This window comes from Alosa pseudoharengus, unplaced genomic scaffold (assembly GCF_046254945.1).
Source record: "Alosa pseudoharengus isolate Yale_2024_CS ecotype anadromous, Long Island Sound unplaced genomic scaffold, YU_APseudo_1.1 YU_APseudo_1.1_scf_2, whole genome shotgun sequence".
Classification (NCBI taxonomy): Eukaryota; Metazoa; Chordata; class Actinopteri; order Clupeiformes; family Clupeidae; genus Alosa; species Alosa pseudoharengus.
This window is the reverse complement of record NW_027468663.1, coordinates 17,327,134-17,345,719: the sequence shown is the minus strand read 5'-3', so window position 1 is coordinate 17,345,719 and position 18,586 is coordinate 17,327,134. Positions and strand designations below refer to the sequence as shown.

At 41.4% G+C, this 18,586-nt stretch overlaps 2 protein-coding genes across 2 annotated transcripts in view; one reads left to right on the top strand and one right to left on the bottom strand.

Moving 5' to 3' along the window:
- Positions 1-125: 125 nt before the first annotated feature.
- Positions 126-4,887, bottom strand: cisd2 (CDGSH iron sulfur domain 2). The gene is made up of 3 exons (XM_076293991.1): positions 4,720-4,887; positions 2,304-2,518; positions 126-2,093 (listed from the first exon to the last, which is right to left on the bottom strand). Exons 1-3 carry the CDS (start codon positions 4,820-4,822, stop codon positions 2,004-2,006), a joined length of 408 nt encoding a protein of 135 aa, XP_076150106.1. The 5' UTR covers positions 4,823-4,887; the 3' UTR covers positions 126-2,003.
- A 2,592-nt stretch (positions 4,888-7,479) lies between these two features.
- The window catches only part of suclg1 (succinate-CoA ligase GDP/ADP-forming subunit alph), a 15,527-nt gene continuing 4,420 nt past the window's right edge, over positions 7,480-18,586 (top strand). Inside the window, exons 1-8 of the mRNA XM_076293984.1 lie at positions 7,480-7,556; positions 8,737-8,837; positions 10,346-10,462; positions 10,993-11,205; positions 11,512-11,569; positions 12,887-12,970; positions 13,110-13,261; positions 17,082-17,270. Coding sequence (XP_076150099.1) covers positions 7,523-7,556; positions 8,737-8,837; positions 10,346-10,462; positions 10,993-11,205; positions 11,512-11,569; positions 12,887-12,970; positions 13,110-13,261; positions 17,082-17,270 — 948 coding nt within the window. The 5' untranslated portion in view covers positions 7,480-7,522. The remainder of the gene's footprint in view (positions 7,557-8,736; positions 8,838-10,345; positions 10,463-10,992; positions 11,206-11,511; positions 11,570-12,886; positions 12,971-13,109; positions 13,262-17,081; positions 17,271-18,586) is intronic.

The window sequence follows — 18,586 nt, the reverse complement described above, 5'->3', positions numbered from 1 at the left end:
ATTATTTAAGATGCAGAGAAAATATTTGCCTGTATGCCAGAAAGAATAGGAAATTACATAGGATGTTTGTGAATGGCGTTTGTTTCTGTCCATGTTCCAGAAATGAGCATTGTCTGAAACCTTAATTAAAAAAGCAAATATTTATACAATCTTTGATTTTTTACAAAAGTATTGAGCACATCTGATCTACATAGTATCATAACCATAGGAAATGCATTCACCTAGCTAGAGAGTGACAAAATATTTAAGTTATTTAAGGCATTCTAGAAACTTACAGCTGTTACTGAAGAGATGGGTGCTTGCAATATGAGTTGAATCCTCACTCCTAACACAAAAACAGCAATAGAAGAAAATGGGGAACAAACTGTATAATGGGATTTGAAGTTGTCGGTGGTACTTTCCTTGGTTGTAGTTAAACTACATGGAATGCGCAAAATTGGTAAATGACTGATCATTTTAAAAAAATAATCACATTAAGGCTTTAGATGTAAGATTACTTGATTTCTTATGAGAACATTCTGAGAAAACCATACACAGTTCACAATAACTTAACATGATGTGGATTGAAAAGACACACTATGTAAATTGCAGAGGCCACATTTGTGAGAATGGTCCCTAACATGCTGGAAGTAACTGGGTTGGTCAGTAGCCTAGATCATAGATATTAGAAAGCTAGATACCGCATTAGGCTCCAGAACGTACGTAAGTAGCTCAGCCATCATGGTGGGGTCAACCATCACTGGAGGCCAATGGAGAAACAGGTGTGTCTGATTGCCTGCAAGTGTTGCTCATATAAGGTGTTTGCCCCCAGCAATATGGTGGACACGTTCACGTATGCCACCTAATAGAACTCGATGGACAATGTGGTATCTAGCTTTCTAATATCTATGGCCTACATAATCTTGGAGACCTCTGTTATTTAAAAAAAAAAAGCGAGAAAAATTAAGGGAAAAAAGACAACTACTGATCTGCATGGGTGCGATCATGGTGGCGCTTAGGACCCAGGAACTGAAGTGATCACAGTCATTTAGACTTTCAAGTAGGACTGAATATCTTGATTGTATCACTGAATTAATTCAGTGACTATACATTTATGATCTTCAATTATTGTTTTCTTTTCCCATGAAGTAATATTGCACATTGTAACTAAGGCATAACAGAATAACATACTTTCACAGAAATGTGTAAAAAGTTAAGAGGGGCCCCAGCAGTGGCGCAACTGGCTGGGGCACTTGCACCGTACGCCGGCGACCCGGGTTCGATTCCCGCCCCGTGGTCCCTTCCGGATCCCACCCCGACTCTCTCTCCCACTCACTTCCTGTCAATCTCCACTATCCTATCGGATTAAAGGCATAAAAAGCCCAAAAAATATACGTAAAAAAAAAAAAAAAAAAAAGTTAAAAGGCACATGGAAATCACACATCAAGAGGACAGATCTATTTGGCCCACATCTATTCTTAAACTGTTTAGAATAAGAAAGTGTCTCTTAACATTTAAACCCAAACACAATTGGCACTGTATGGGCTCTGTGCACTGACTCACTTGAAGTCGGCAAACCAGCTTCCTGTTTGTTGACTTGGCTGTCAACAAGCACCTGAAGATGAGTGCTTTAGTTGTACCAAAACGTAATATGCAATATGCATATACACATATGCAATGTACGCGAGTCAAATGTCTATGGGCGGCTCTAAGGAGCACTGCTGTGTGCCATTCTGCCTGGCTTCAAGTCGATATAGATTATACAATTTTTGCTTCCACCTTTTTCCTAAAAATGCCAGCCTACGTTCAGTGCCTGCACAAAATAAGGGGGGAAGGATTTTCAGTGAGCACACGTTTTCAGGTCAAAGAACAGGAAACTGGTTTGCCGACTTCAAATAAGCTAGTGCACAGAGCCCATTAAAAAGGACAATATATTTCACTAAATAACTATAAACCTTTGAAAAAAAATCTAGAGTCTGCATGAGAGAGATGAGCCTTTTCTCCCACGCAGCAAAAGCCAAGGATTATAGAATCTTTTTCTTCAGTACCAGTGGTCCCACGTTGTCGCCCGTCAGCTCATTGTGCTTTATGTGTGATCTGTCGCAAACAGGAAACTGAAACAGGAACAACAAGACCAGGCTATTAAATGCTGATAAGACTTTCATACACAACACATGCAGCATTACCATGCACCCTCGAGGCCATGCCTTACGGTCGTCTTTGTTCCCTAATTACCAGGGAAGTTTACTTTTGACTTAAGTCAGTCTATTTTCATTCCGAACAAATAATGCATCTCTATATACTCTCTATACTATCTCACTCACTGTTTTGGACCGCCAACACCTGCAGTAACAAACATTTGTACTCTTCAAGTCCTCAATATCAATCTCATTGACCACTCGTGGGTTCTCCTTTTGGATTTTTAGGTTGATGATGCTGTCTTTCTGCTTCTTCTTCTTGGGAAGGAAGGGGCGGATGGTCAGGTAGCCCAAAAGGGCCAAAATGCCCAGGAGTGGCAGCAGTCGCAACCACTCAGAGACTAGAGGGAGGGAGAGGCAGGAGTCAGTCTTGTGTAAAGGGTACAGATGAAATCCTGAAACTCATGCTTTGATGCACTCTTAAAACGAATGTGTTGTAAACAACACAACTTATGTTGTTTTTAAACACATCTCTATGTCCAGATAGGGACAACACAAATTCTGTTGTTTTCAACACATTGCTTTTGTTATTTGTTTCAAGAGTGTACACCGTATGTGTTAAAACGCACACACACACACACACAACTTCCATTGTTTTTAACACATCTTTATGTCCAGATAGGGGCAACACAGTTTGTGTTGTTTCCAACACATTTGTTTTAAGAGTGTGAAGATTCAGGCCAACATAAATCTACCCCGAGAGGGGAGACCTGGAGTGAAAAGTGCATTTGCAGTGTCAGACTGAGAGTCCGTTTTTTTCTCACAGCATGCACCCAAGATGGATAGCTGATTAGAATGTTTGGCTGGCTTGAAAGCTATTTCACTCGTCTCTGAATCAGTATAAATGTAGGCCTACCCTACATTTCAAAATTATGTGGTGGTCTAAAATGTCATTTTAAGATGTGAAAACAAAGGGAAAAATTATATGAGATCTCTCACTCTTAAAGCGATGGTTCGGAGTAATTTCACCCTAGGGTCCTTTGCACCATGACCCCGAGCCTTGGTCGAACCCTGGTCGAGTAGCGCTGTCAGAAACTAATGAGTTTCTGCAGTTGTAATGGTACCAACTTTTATCTTGTAAATTACCCCACTAATAATACGAAACTTTTACGGGCTTTTCCCAAATCACGGAAGTAACGTCGACGCAGCGGTAGATAGTAGCATCCATCAGGCAAGTGTTATTTAAATAAACTCCTGGTGTATTTACAAACTTTTCAATGATCATTGTTTTATGAGTAAAGTACATACAGTAGTTGTGCTACTGTAGAAGTTTCGTACCATTCAGGGCATTATTAGTGGGGTAATTTACGAGATAAAAGTTGGTACCATTACGACTGCAGAAACTCATTAGTTTCTGACAGCGCTACTCGACCAGGGATCGACCAAGGGAAAACAGGTTCTGGGAGGGTGTTTGGCTCGGGGTCATGGAGCAAAGGACCCTAGGGTGAAATTACTCCGAACCATCGCTTTAAGATCTCAAAAATGCTCTTTTTCAATCTAGGTCTATTCTTATAGCCTACATTTTCTCCTAAGGATGTTTAGAAGAAAATAGTTATATATCTCAGTAAGTGCTATTTATTTCTTATGAGATAAAATACATTTTCAAGACAATAAATGTTCCTCTGGATAATTATTGACAGGGCAGATCTAACTCAAACATACAATAAATAGACAACAGCTCAAAATGCAAATGCCTAGACACTAAAAGCATTGAAAAGCACAGAATCTTTAACCTGGCTAGTCTTCACCTCAGGCAACACTTGGAATCTTACCCATGCAAAACACTCCCACAGCTCTTACAGGCATTGCACTAATTAGTACAGAGGCACGCTATGGTATAGCCTAGTCTGTGTTATAGACCACCTCAGGGAGGGGTGTAAGGATTTTTAAACCACAATTTGGTACATTATCCACAAAGGTATGTTTGTAATGTAATCCCTGCTCCAACCTGTGATATGACATATCTTGACATACATTCTCACAATTTAAGTGGAATAACATTAACTAGGTTCTTGCCTGTATCTAAGTTTAGTTGGCCTAGGACAAGGTGACACCAGTCCAGGCAACCACAACCAGCTAAATTATTACACTAATAGACCTAACAACACATATATTATATATATATATATTTCGCTTCCACACACTGGCTACTAGCCCAATGGAATTGGACAGCAACAGTGATGCCGTCTGACGCGCGAAACTGTAACCTTGCAAAAAGTCACAGAACTGTCCTTGTCCTCGAGACAGCTGCAGCCTGCATCCGACCTGTGTAGCTTTCTACCTTATCTGGGAAGATTTTGAAAGTTTGATCAACTTTTTTTTTTCACTCCCCTTAATTTTAAACTTATTGATTTCGAACGATTTACTCATGTGGAGGGGACCTGTGTGCAAGATGAGTGCACAAAGAAAAGAATGTATGAATAAGCCACATTACAATACCAAAACGTAGGCTAGCTGTTCAGTATCAGAGCAAGCAGGCAGACAAGGCTATCTAGGATATTGTCCCCAATGGCATGTTGAACATAGCAAAGTATTTGCTTACCTGTTAATCTAGCAAAACCTCCTATTGTCTCTGGTAGCGGCAATTTTTTGAGGTAGGCTGGAAGTTGGATTTTGATGATCCTAGAAATAGTTTCTAACACCATCTTGAATGAAGAGATTGAAGTAACACGAAGTTGGCTATTTCCTGAGGTACTACGTCATTACGTTTTCTTCTGACAACGAACACTAGCCTTTGAGCCATATCAAAGATTGTTAAGGCGGAGCAAGATACTTCGTCGTAGTTCATGTCTATGGGCGCGAAATGGGGATCGAATCCTGTCTGCATAAAGAGGCGTGTCGATGACGTTTGATGAGCGTACGTTGCAACCGGCCAACAGCAGCGGCATAAATAACCAGCGCACACCTGATATAAAGTCGATTTTCTCCAGACTGGAATGCTCAAAAATGCTAAAAATGTACCTGAAATGTTCAGAAGGGTTTGAGGATTATGAAAACGTGCCCGAAATTCACATTCCTAACTCTATAGAACCAAGACCTTAGCATATGTGGTAAAATTCTGAGCTATGCCCATAGACTTCAATGGAGCAGTCGCTGCCTCTGCTCTGCATAAAGGGGGATTTTGACCCCCCCCTCGTGCGATCCGGATTCCCGGAAGTGGCTCCCGATGAAATATCTTGCTCCGCCTTAACAATCTTTGGCCATATCCCATAAGTGAAAGCAGAGCCCGACATTCTCTGGTGAAAGTGTAGACCGACGTACTTGTTACAGTGAATATGAAACGGTTTACGTACCGGTACGTAGGTAAATTGGACCAATGAAAGAGCACAGAGCTGGGGGAATATGATTGGCTATTGAAATGAGAAGTTGAAAACGAGTTGGGCTGAAGGCACATGTTACGAAAAGTTTAGCAGTGCGTTTTACAAAAATAAACCTTAACAGCAGGCAGTTGTAAACTAACACAAAGAAATCCCAACAGCAGGCTTTTGTTAACTAATTTGCGTACATTTTCCACGACTGTTTTCTGAGCAGGCTGCGCCCATTGCAAGAACAAAACACTTCAAAGTAGCTCATATTCTGTTTATTTGTTGTGTAATACACAACCCAATGGCAGCAGCATGAACGGACATTGTGGAAATCTAGTACAGATAGCCTATATTTTCTGTAGGATATGAATATCACGCCATCTTCTGGTGAAAAAAAACTGACCAAACAGATGGGTGGGCAAAGCATTGTACAGACAGAATTTTAAAATGTTTACTAATTTAACCATCCTGTTGTGTTCCATTGTGTAATGTGACCGATTGAAAATTATTTTCTCTCAAAAATATTGTTAACTTATTCTGACTACCATGAGGATTTGACTTTGTTAACACAGGGCATCTGAACACACAGAACAAATTTTAATTTGTATAACAATTTGAGTGTTTTGTTTAACTTTAGAACACGACCGGCCATTAGAAATGTATGGGTGAGAAAATGGTCAGTGTATAAAATTGGCACAAACTGGTCCAGGCACAAACGTATTGATCAGATGGACTGTATATGTGCTTCTGTAGCCTACCATTAAAACACACACACAAACACATACCTTCGCTCCCCCTCTTTGCTTTTCCCCAATAGAATCTTCCCCTTTCTGACTGACAGAGCTCAAGTCAGTGAGGCTTGCAGGCCATAGCAAATGGAAGTACAAAGCTGGTTATATCCAATAGAACACAAGTTGATGCAAAAGTCTATCACAACATTAGATGATAATATGTGTGCTACTATGGATTTATAACAAGTCATAATGCAGCGGTCATTTTTGACCGGGAACACACAACTAAACATAAAATGAACACAACAGGAGGGTTAAAAAGTCATTATTAATGAAATTCTCAGAATCTGGATCCATTTAAGATCCATCGAGTGAAAATAAATAGACCCAAACAAGACAGAACACCCACTGTGTCTCAAAAGTTCACCCTCAACAAGAGACTCAAGCACAGGGATTTCCATAATTTTGGCTGGAGGTTGAATGAGCTGTGGGGGGCTATTTCAGATTTGGGTCTCTAGGACACTCTCAGTCGTGGGCCTATCTCAGGGGGCCGCAATTAATTCCCTACTTATGAACTTCATTCTGCGGTGCTGGGAAGAAAGAACAAATCAAGGCTAATAACCATCAAACAAATCCTCAACAGTCGTTTGAAGATGTGTTCATGATGATGTCCCTGCTGACAGTGCTCGGCTGACTCAGTGGTGGTGTACCGACCACCTTGGCTTCCCACATAAGTGGGAATAGCCACCCAACTCAAACACTTGAGCTGTGAAGGAGCTTGGGTGTGTCTTTAATTCTCAAGAATTTGGCACATTGCGTGCCTCAAAGTGGAGCTATGAGAATGCAGCTTTTAAATTGATTCTGCTGAGGAGTCATGGACTACAGGTTACTTTTATTATAGTGACATAGTGTATAGTCATATACCGGTTTACCAGGTTCATAATATCAGAGCCCGAGACATTCTCTGATAATATATCATAATCCAGACCTTCCCATATAGAGTGTGGAACTGACCACCATAGCACCAACCCTAAAATGATTAGGGCCTAAGACTACATGTACCAGCATTCCTTGATATGGCCAGTAATGTGTCAAGTGTTAATATTTCATAGTATCAGTGACTGAACATAATCATTGCAAAATCAATACTATTTGTATTAGAAATATTTTATGTAACATATTTGTATTAGACAAAAAATATATATAAATATAAAACAGGCATGTGTACAGTCAGCTATTTCGTTTGACGTTAAGGTCCATACTGTCTATGGGTCCATCTCTGTCCTGTGTCATTGGTGAATGACCGAAGATGTCTCACTGCAGGTTGTTTGCCCGGTTGCTCTGTAAGTTGATAAAGTTTGTTTAACAGTTCATTTGAGTTATACAGCTTTGACCAGTTATTTGATGTTGATAACAGTTTGTACGTTTTTTTATAGCTTTGCTTCACTAATATACATTGGTTGCAGCAGCTTTAGCTAGCTAGCTAGCTTGACAGCAAGCAAGCTGCATTGCTTTTAGCCTGCGAGCTAGTTAGCAAGCTACCTCGAGCTCACCTATCTGTTTCGATGCTACAGAAAATAATTGAACTTTGATATATTCTCTTCAATTTGCTCTCATATGGCGTGTGTTTGAAGTAGTAAGTTAAGTAGCTAACTGGGGTTTTAATGATGTTTGACCGCATTTGGGGGGCGGTAGCTACATATGGCGAGCTAACGTTAACTTAGTAGCTGCAGAAACACTAACGTTATGGTATCTGATACTCAATGATAGATAGCTGGGTCAGCCAATTTATCATTGTAAACGCATCGAACTATCTTGATATCAGAATCCTTTGGTAAAATGGTTGACGTGATGGCTAGCTATGTAGCTTGTGTTATAGGTAGCGTTAACGTTAAGTTAATGCACATATCTTCCAATAATTCAGTGAACGTACAACTTAACATAACATTAAAGTTACTGTCAACGTTACAATGTGACAATGCATTTTATTTCCCCGATGAGGAAACCCTCAGCCACGAGACTAATATGAGAGATAGTTCTGCATTATTGCGAACTGTCATTTTCCCGTTTCTTCCCTAGTGAATAACGAATAACATTACGCCAGACGTTTATGATTTGTTTTATGATTGCTAAATGTACAGGTATGTTGCATAGCAGTTTTATCAAGCAGTGTATTAAAAAAAACTCTTAAAAGGATCTCAGACTTCTGCGCACTCCATTGTAGAGTATCAACTCACAAGTAGCTGACATTATCTAAGGTTGTCTCATAAGTAGTGAGTAAGAGTAAACCAAGCCTTCAGTAGTGAGAGAACTGTCTTTGGTTGTCAGAGTCTACCTGCTCAGTGGGAGGTTCATCCCTAGGGCTTAACATAGGCACACTATATTGAACCCTTGTTGATACACAGTTGACTATGACCAGAGTCATCTCTGAAGTTTATGACCCTGGGACAGTCTCATTTGTTTGCACTCTTCATGCATAGAGCAGTCCCACAAGGTCTAACTTAATTCTGCCTCTGTTCTCAGTGCAGCAGGCAGGAGTCAGACACTGTTATACTGCTTCCAGGAAGCATCTTTACATTGACAAAAACACCAAGGTCATTTGCCAAGGCTTCACTGGGAAGCAGGTAGGTATTTTATTTTTCCCGTTTCGTTCACTAATCACTGTCCATTCATGCCATTTTTAAGCAAGTCCTGCTAACTGCACTGTGTTAATGCTTCAGTGCATGTTCATCATTGGCTAATGCATAATTTGCGTCTTGCTTCACTTGTAGCATATGGTAGCTTTTTTCTGTGTTTCCATTAATTCACAATGCACATTTTGACCATTTGATTTGCGGGTTGGTGGAGGGCACAGTGCAACTAAGATGTATACCATTGCCATCCCACCACGGAATAGTTTTGCAGTTGAGCGTGGAAAGAAGAAATAAATTGGCAGCTTTTTTGTTGTGTAAATCTATTGCAGAAACATGGATGAAGATGCCAATTATTTGTCCTTATCCATGGGGAAGAATCAACAAGCACATTTTTAATAAACTGTTACAATGATTGTATAGAGCTGAGAAACAATGCAAGTGTCTCTTGCACTAATCAATTTTCAGCACTGGTTTGTGAATCAAATCATCCTTAATCTTCACTGTTTTATAAGCCATGTAGTGCAAGGAGAAAATGCTATGTTAGCAGAGTACTACTTTGTAAATCTATTGTGTGAAGAGCATTTGGGTAGTTGGGCAGAGGAAATGTAATAAAAAAAGTACTGGAGCATGATGGCCTTTCCTCTCCTGCCTGCAGGTTGTTGCTGTAACATAATGTTCATTGATCAAGGCACTTAACTGTTGACCCCATCTGGTTATCAGCGGTGTTTCAGAACCAAGCTTTAGTAATTTAATAAACAAACCGTGAGGTTAAACGTTAACTTCTAGGCTTTATCAGGCTTGTAAGAACATATCTGCCCTTTGCGTGGATACAGAGATCACCATGTGCAATTGTGATATTTTGTGAATTCATAACCCTGCATGTAGTGTTGAAGTCCTAGTTAGTAAACTGTCCTCGTGCCAATGTTACACATGCATAGCAGTATTGTGTTAGACTGAAGAGAAGGCTTATCCCACAATGATTCTTCACATACCTGTACTTACTCATTCATATCAGGCTTTCAACATTGCTTGTTTAGACTACAGCTGTGTTGTCATAGGCAACAGTTACGCCTACTGCCACTACTCTTGTGCTTTTCATTTTCATGTAGTTGATGATGGTAGCTGGTTATGTAATAACACTCACTGTAGAGATTCACACAATAGATTTTAGTAATCTAGGCGATTGATAAAATTATACAGGGAAAATAATGTCTCGACCACCAGTTTATTGTACTTTGTACATCTTCTGTATGTGTTTTCCAGAGGCAAAATAAGTGTGTGTGTGTGTGTGTGTGTTTATATGAGCATCTTGTATATCATATCAAATGACAATTGTGTATGACAAATGACACCCTTTTTTTCTTTAGCGGCTGCATGCTCATTTTGTTCCCTTCATAATCACTCTTTCACCCTTCTTCTGTTGTTGTCACACAAATGCCATGGGCTCTGTTCTTTCCCATCTGTTTCTCACTGTCTTATGCTTGCCTCTGTTTTTCTAGGGGACCTTCCACAGCCAACAATCCCTGGACTATGGCTCACAGTTAGTGGGAGGTGTATCTCCAGGCAAAGGGGGCAAGACCCACCTCGGCGTGCCTGTCTTTAACTCTGTGAAGGAGGTAAGGGCTTGATCTGCCATCTTGCTTCTCTCCCTTCGTGTCGGCTACTTTTGAGAGTGCGTTATGTGGCAGCTGTCTTGTCTGTCTCACCGTAAAGGTCACATAAGAAAAGTCTCTCAAAGACAGCTATTCCGGGCAAGTGGTTTGCTGAACAGCTGAGGCCCAGTCCTTACAACAGTTTACATTAGCATTGGCCTATCATTTGCCTGAGCTAGTGTGGTCACAAAACCTCTGGTTTGTTATTTGGTTATGAATAAGCTCAAGGGTTTGGAATTTGCACCCATGGGCCTCATTCAACTTATTGATTTCTAACCAAATCATTAATGCAAAGAAACAAAAAGCATGCAGGTCCTTTTCATGGAAATTTATTTGAAATGACAATGGAAATTTGCAATGTCATTAAATGAAGTGTTCATATACAGTTGGATACCTTATATTTCACCAAATACATTATTTTAGGTATGATAAATGGAGTGTTTACTCATATACAAGCTGCTTGATGCCCTTGCCTTGTCTCTCTCATCTGTCAGGCAAAAGCTGCCACTGGAGCCCATGCATCAGTGATCTACGTCCCTCCGCCCTTTGCGGCGGCCGCCATCATGGAGGCTATTGATGCCGAGGTGCCTCTGGTGGTGTGCATCACAGAGGGGATCCCCCAGCAGGACATGGTGAAGGTGAAGCACAAGCTGCTCCGCCAGGGCATCACCCGACTCATCGGCCCCAACTGCCCAGGGGTCATCAATGTAAGACCCCCACATCCCAAATGTCTTCACTCACAGCGGTGACCTCAGCACTTCCACTTGGTCAGTTGATTTACTCTAGGGCCTTAAAGTCAGGTGTTTGTTTCAAGCAGTTGTGAACAGGTCCGGCTCACAAGAGTTCTAATCTGGTTACTGAGGTAAAAAAAGGCATAGACAGACATCCAAGTGTACAGTGAAGGTGAAGTACTAGTGCTAATAAAACATTTGAATGAAATACTCTGGTTTCTTAAGTAATTTCCATGTCCCGACCTTCACAAGTCCTTTCTGTTTGTCAATTTACCTTGACAGCCTGGAGAATGCAAGATTGGAATCATGCCAGGCCACATTCACAAGAAAGGGAGGATTGGTAAGCGTTGTTGATGATGTATTTTGCTTTTTTGTTTTGTTTTTAAGGTTCAGGGTTCTATCATGCACCAGTCTTCTTCTTTGAGAGAGAGGAGAGTTAGAATCTTACAGAGTTTGGCTCATTTAACTCCAGTAGGGGTGCACTTAAAACCGTAACAGTGACCTCTGGAGATGAATGTAGGTAATAGGGTTGAGATAGCATGTGGTTCCTGTGGCTTTATCCATTCAAACCTGCCTAAGAACCAACAACCTTTCTGCTACCTTTCCAGTTTGCAACAAATTACACTAGTCAGAATGACAACGATAGTCCTGAATATTAATTAATTAATTAATTAATAATAATTAATTAATTAATCTAAATTAATCGCATATATAATTTTTCCTGTGACAGTATTTGAAATATTTAAATTCAAATCGAATCATTGAATAATCAGCATTAGTGACATTAAAGTTCAAAAACTCTTTTATTATTATTTTCACTGTTCAAATAATGGCCATAATAATCTGTGATATGACCTAATATGCTGAGAAAATAAATTCAAAAGTGCTTCGGGAAGTTTTTTTTCACTACAAGGCATTTCAGGCCACAGATATAACCTAGGGGACACAATGAAAATAAATTAACACTCCCCTCAATGTCAACACTATTTCTTTGCATTGAACTCCAGTTATATGCAAATTCCTTGCTGCAGACATTGCAGAGGACTTTATTTAAATCAACACTTTATATATTTAACACCATCAGGCCATTTTTTAAAAGTAAATGTTCCAATCAATGATCTAGGCAGCACATTTTCTTCTCTCCTTCATTTTACAGTCTAATGGTTACTGAATAGAATGGCTCGGGGTCAAAGGTCATACGGAATCTATAAATCTGCACTATTTTTTTAATCAGTAATTTTTTCTCAAATTAATTAATCGAAATTAATCAGTTATTTTGACAGCCCTATAATTAATGTAGGCCTGCGTCTGGATAGGCGTCAGATTTCAGGATTTTTGTTTTTATTATGTCTACTTGAGTAGTCTGGCTGCTATTTGATAAGATATCCCCATGGGGAGGAGAGAACCATGTACAAAAAATAAAAATGCTTTGATGTCTTTGAGGAGCAAGACAACGTTTACGTAAGCGTGCGTTTATAGCAGCACTGCATTTATTTGTGATAAGAAAAAACAGCTGATGGAAGAACAGCAGGTACATTACAGAAATGTACTCATAAGATTTTTGTATCAGGGAAATATATTAATGTCTAATTTATTCACCATTGAGTGATATTTGTCAGTGAGTTAATGTGTTAATTTTTTTGTCTGTCTTCTGCAGGTATCGTCTCCAGGTCTGGCACCCTCACATATGAAGCAGTGCATCAGACCACGCAGGTCGGCCTGGGACAGTCGCTCTGTATTGGTATGGGAGCATGCTTTTTAAGTCGTTCTGGTGTAGCTTCATTTGTTTATGCCTTACACAAGGAATGGGAATAACAGTCAACAAAGACTAACTGACTCTCTCTCTCTCTCTCTCTCTCTGTCTCTCTCTCTGGTGTCAGGTATCGGAGGTGACCCTTTCAATGGCACTAACTTCATTGACTGCTTGGAGGTGTTCCTGAGCGACCCAAAGACAGAAGGGATCATCTTGATTGGAGAGATCGGAGGGAACGCAGAGGAGAATGCTGCTGAGTACCTGAAACAACATAACTCTGTAAGGGTCACACCCAGCCTAGTCTTATAGCATATTTATGCAATATTCTTGTGGTATATATTTGTATGTATTTATTGTTCTTTTATTTATTTTTTTATTTTATTTATTTTTTTATTTTTTTATTTATGCATGCTCACTTCATATGAATAGCTCTTACTAGTAGGAACAATCTAGCATGGCTGAAATGCAAAATTGCAAATCATCTATGTGAACTGCTTCGGTTGAGCTGAATGCTGAGTGCTCATTTACTCCACTCCAGCTCTGTGATGACCTCCATGATTTACAATCTCAACCTATTCCATCTCTTCAGGCTGCCCCTGCCTCATCAATAATCAAAACTAATATGGAGATTGGACTTCAGGCTGGCTGCTCTTTATTTTAGTTCTCCCTACTCGGTACGATTCCCTGAGCTCTCCCTCTTTCCCTGACCTCTCAACAGAGGCAGGCGGACAGTCACAGCTCATCGGCGCTGACTAGCACAGGGCCAGGTGGGCCTCGGGAGCAGTGAGGTCAAGTTTCGCTTCACGGGGTTAGCAGTCTGCACGGAGGGAGAGCCATATTTGACTGGAGGGAGTTCTGGACTGCTGCAGGGTTCAAAGTGCAGACTCCTCCTGTGGCTTTTGGTTACAGACTGCTGCAGAAATCCAGATGAGCGGAGCCAATGGGAACCACAGGAATTATTGAAATATTTAGACCGTAGAGAGCAGACCTGCTTTTTCTGTGTTTCCACGTTTTTCTTTTTTAAACATAGGCCTCTGTTTCTCGAGGTCACGGAGTACTGTCGATACAAAACAACCCGAAAACAATCTGTTTTACCTAGCTCAAGTTGCTGTAGCCAACGGTTAGAGCTTCCAGGCAGCTACATTACAGAGCTACACTCTGGGGTCATGTTCATGAGCCCCTATGATCATTCCCCCAGAGTGTAGTGCTGTAGCAGCTTGAGCTAGGTAAAAGTGATTGTTTTCGTTTTTTTTTTTCTGTCAGTACTCGGTGACCTCAAGTAATGGAGATCTATGTGAAAAATCACCAGAATTCTCCTTTAATGCCTGGTCTCCTCAGGGAGAGTACCAAAGTATCGGCAACCTTTTTCAGTATGTTGCTACTTTGAATTTCCAGCTGTACATATACCACTGTTTTTTTTTTTTTTCTTAGGCATTGATTTTTCAGGCCAATTTGAGCAGCGGTGAGCAGATTTACAGAGCTGTGTCGCCATTGCCCTCATTTTTTGGAGGGTTGGGCTCGGGTGCTGAGAATGTCTAATCTCTAGGCCATTTGCTGAATGGTTGATTTCACCTCTTGCCGTTAGATACACACCCACACACACTCAGTCACTCATTAACAAGGATGCGGCTGATTTCACACACACGCACACACGCACACACTCATTAACAAAGACGTGGTGAGGAGAAACTGATAACGATGTCTGACTTTTCGGCGCGATATGCGAAAGTCATCAGAGAACCTGTTTGAGGGGTGCACCATTAGCCACAGTCTGGCTAGATGAGATTGACTTCTTGGGGTCCGACTGGTGACATTTTTAAATCCTGGCGTGTTATTCCAATTGCTAATGGAAGATAATGGAACTGTTCCCCAAGGAAGATTTTTAGACCGTTTTCTCTTAGCAATATGAGGCAATACTGGATCAATGAATGGTCATGCTACATTACATGTATTGAATTTTGCTTAGAAAGATTCATCTCTTGCCAGCTCGTGTTCACAACAGTATTGATGTACAGAGGCATAGGGGTCTCTAGTGACGGCAGGGTTAAATGCTGTTTGCTAGGGGCAGGGCATCAGGCACTTCAGAGCTAACCATGTTAATGAGCAATGTAAACTTCCTAATTGCTGACAAGGTCAACAAACACCCAGGTTGTCAAGGGCCTCTTGCGAATATCTCAGGCGATGTTCAGCAAGTTCAGAGAATCTGGGATGTTTCACAGCAGTCCGCTTTCTTCCCTGGCCTTCCCACCCCACCACCTCACCTCTCTCTGTGTGAGCTAGTCAAGCCACCATGTGAACCATTTGCTGTGACCTGCTAACCACCCCACTCTAATCCCCTCAGATCTCAGCGTGCACAGGTTCACCTGTTCTCTCCCTCCCTCAGACCCAGTTCATCGCACTCCACACTTAACGTTTTGATGCGCACTCAGACCTAAGAGCCTTCACTGCTTGTTGGCAGACTAATTAGCAAGGTGAAGGGCTTGAGGCCTAAACCAGCATGAAAACGTTCTGGGTCCCCGTTTAATCCTCTGGGTTTAAAGTGCCTGCCCCCCCCCCCCCCTGCTCCTCTCCTCTCTTCTCCTTTCTTCACTCCCTTTCAGGTGCTCCTGGGTCGTTGCATTAAACCCTTTTAATTCATTTAGCTTAAATCCAGTGCTGTGCTGTCAAGCGCAGTGATTTTCTTTTCTTTTTGATGAGGAGGAGGCTGTGTAATTCAGGCAGAGGTGGCAGCAAAAAAAAATAATAAAAAAAATGACGAGTCTGAACAAACTTAGAAGAAAAGCAGTGAAGCTGCGGTGTTGCACAGGTCTGCAGCCAGGGGCCTGTAATTGTCTCACTGGTTGGTCTCTTAATCGTACAAGATTAACACTCCGCCTGCAGCCGTCTCCCCACTCTTCCACCCACCCCCCTCTGGTCCTGTACTCCGCTGGGTAAAGGTGTGGGCACAGCCGCTTGCCTCGCGTTGGTAATTAAAGTCACACAGCCCCGCCACTGACAATAAGAACAAAGAAAGGAATTATAAAGCTAATTTAACTCCTTTTATGTAGGGGGGGTAAGCCTCAGTGGGGAATGAAAATTAATTGCCTAATTATGCTCCGACCTGTTTAGGTAGCTTTAAGCATTGGCTTCGCAGTGGGGCGGTTCATTTATCAAAGCGCAAGTGTGCTGGAATCCGGCACAGAAGCTGTGCTGGTTACCACGCCGTTGTCTCCCCTCAGAGAAAAGGCTTTAAGTGGAAGAATGATCCAGGTGCAGGGGTCTCCTCTTCCAAGCACACCGTTTTTCTTCTGTTCCCATTGAGTAGTTGCTGTGTTTTGGCTTGGCTTTAGCTTGGAGATGATGGAAAACAGCTGTGTCTGAAGTTTAAATCACAGATTCTTTTATGCATGTTTATAGTTTTTTTTTTTTTTTTTTTTTTTTTTTAAGTTTTGTTTATTGTTGCCTGAAAAGAGGAATACACAGAAAGTTTTGTTATCATCGCTCACTCTTTCTCTCTCCTGTCTTCAAGAACCAGTAATATTTGCTCTTTTGAGATGGTTGATTGAGTGGTTTTAACGGACTGAAATTAAGTCCTGCGGGTCCCTCCCATCTCTGGCTCTTGTCTAAAAGCCTGGGCCAAACTGCACGTCATCCCTGTGTCTCATGCTGATGATGATGATCTTCCTAGAGATGAAGTATTAGCTTTCACACGAAACAGGATCCGCACGCCATAGCACTTTCATCCATCAATGTGCGGCAGAAACGGCCAGGCAGCTAATCACCCTAGACATGACTAATTACCTCCACTCCAGTGAGATTGTATTAAAACACTATCCTGGGCTGTTATCAGCTCCCACCCACATACTCTATTAAACGCTCCTGCCGTGGCTTTCCCATTCACATTAGTGTATGTGGTTGTATGTATAATATATATACATACATATATATATTCTCTTCTAAGTTCACTTCCTGCCTTTTTCCATGGAGATGTTAAAAGCTGCATTGTGTGTGCTATGCTGTGCACTGTACAATTAAGGCTGGCCTTGGATGAACTCCTTTGGCTCAGCTTTTTTGTGTCCGTTACTACTCCTCTCTCATTCTTGCACGTCTCTTTCAACAGGGTGCTAAGGCCAAGCCCGTGGTGTCCTTCATTGCTGGGCTTACTGCACCGCCAGGCAGGAGAATGGGTCACGCCGGAGCCATTATTGCTGGGGGCAAGGGTGGGGCCAAAGAGAAGATCTCAGCGCTGCAGTCCGCTGGAGTGGTGGTCAGCATGTCACCTGCTCAGCTGGGAAGCACTATGTTCAAGGTATGACTACTGCATCATCTTGGAATTGTAGTCATTTCGTCTGTTTGTCTGTCTCTCTCTCTCTCTCTCTCTCTCTCTCTCTCTCTCTCTCTCTCTCTCTCTCTCTCTCTCTCTCTCTCTCTCTCTCTCTCTCTCTCTCTCTCTCTCTCTCTCTCTCTCTCTCTCTCTCTCTCTCTCTCTCTCTCTCTCTCTCTGTCTGTCTGTTTAGCTCCTTTTGAATAAGAAACTTGATAATGTATCAGATAAAAGAAGAAAAACAAAACATGGCACGGATAACAACTTTTCATTCCCACTTACTCTTCCACCATGGTTAAGTCACAGGTGCGGATTACCAAAGGGACCAAACCGCCGCGAGACATGTAAAACATGTCTCATCTCCGTTAAACTGGCTATCACAGCTATCTGGCTCTTGCCTCAGGAGCCATCCCAGAATCTTCAGTCCTTTCTTATGAACGCTTCTTTAAAGGAGAATTCCGGTGTGATATTAACCTAAAGTGTGTTGAAACATGACACCGAGTGTGAACGTATGTCTAATAGCTCATCTCGGCTTGTCCCCTGCACTCAGAAATCTGGCGCTAGTTAGCCGATGCTACAAACAGTTTTTCGATGGGGATGCCTCGGGCATCGGCCTAGCTATGCAAATAAATCACTGTTTTACACCATTTACTGTACGAGGCTCAAAGTAGCTCCATACTTCATTGGTAGACTTCCGAGGGCCTTGACATTTAAAACGAGACATTGAGAACTTTGAAAAAGCACTGGTAGTTTACTTACAAGACGATTTATACAGACAGTATCTTCACAGAGTTTAGCGTTTGCAGCCATCTTGAATTTAGTCACGATAAGTCGAGTGACGAGTATGAATGAACAGGTATGATATAAGGGATCAGATTCCAAAAATAATTCTGTGGAAATGCATGGATTCCAGTTGCTGCTACTGAAAGAAACTGGAATCCATGTATAACATAAAATGAGACATGTGCATATGGAATGACAATGATTAGGCTTCTTACAGTAATTTTCTGTGTATTAGCCGCATTGTGTATAAGCTGCAGGACAGTGTTTTATGCAAGTTAAAAGAAACAAAACCTTTAATACCATATTAACTGTCCCCGTGTATTAACCTAAGAAATTTGCAAATGAATGTATGAACCGTGGCTAATAGTTGGGAAACTAGATGTACCGCAGAGCGGTACAAAATATGACCGCCGCCCAGTCCAGCACATTTTTTCCACAAAAATAAATCACGCTGAAAGGCCTATATGATTCTAACTGTCTCACTAAATTGCATTAGTCACACTCAATTCTCACTGGTA

What these genes read in the sequence shown, in the direction of transcription:
- cisd2 (XM_076293991.1), bottom strand. Translation starts at nt 4,822, where the DNA reads ATGGTGTTAGAAACTATTTCTAGGATCATCAAAATCCAACTTCCAGCC. An exon ending in AGGTTTTGCTAGATTAACAG is followed by an intron (nt 2,519 to 4,719) that starts GTAAGCAAATAC and finishes CCCTCCCTCTAG; the next exon opens with TCTCTGAGTGGTTGCGACTG. An exon ending in GGTGTTGGCGGTCCAAAACA is followed by an intron (nt 2,094 to 2,303) that starts GTGAGTGAGATA and finishes TTCCTGTTTCAG; the next exon opens with TTTCCTGTTTGCGACAGATC.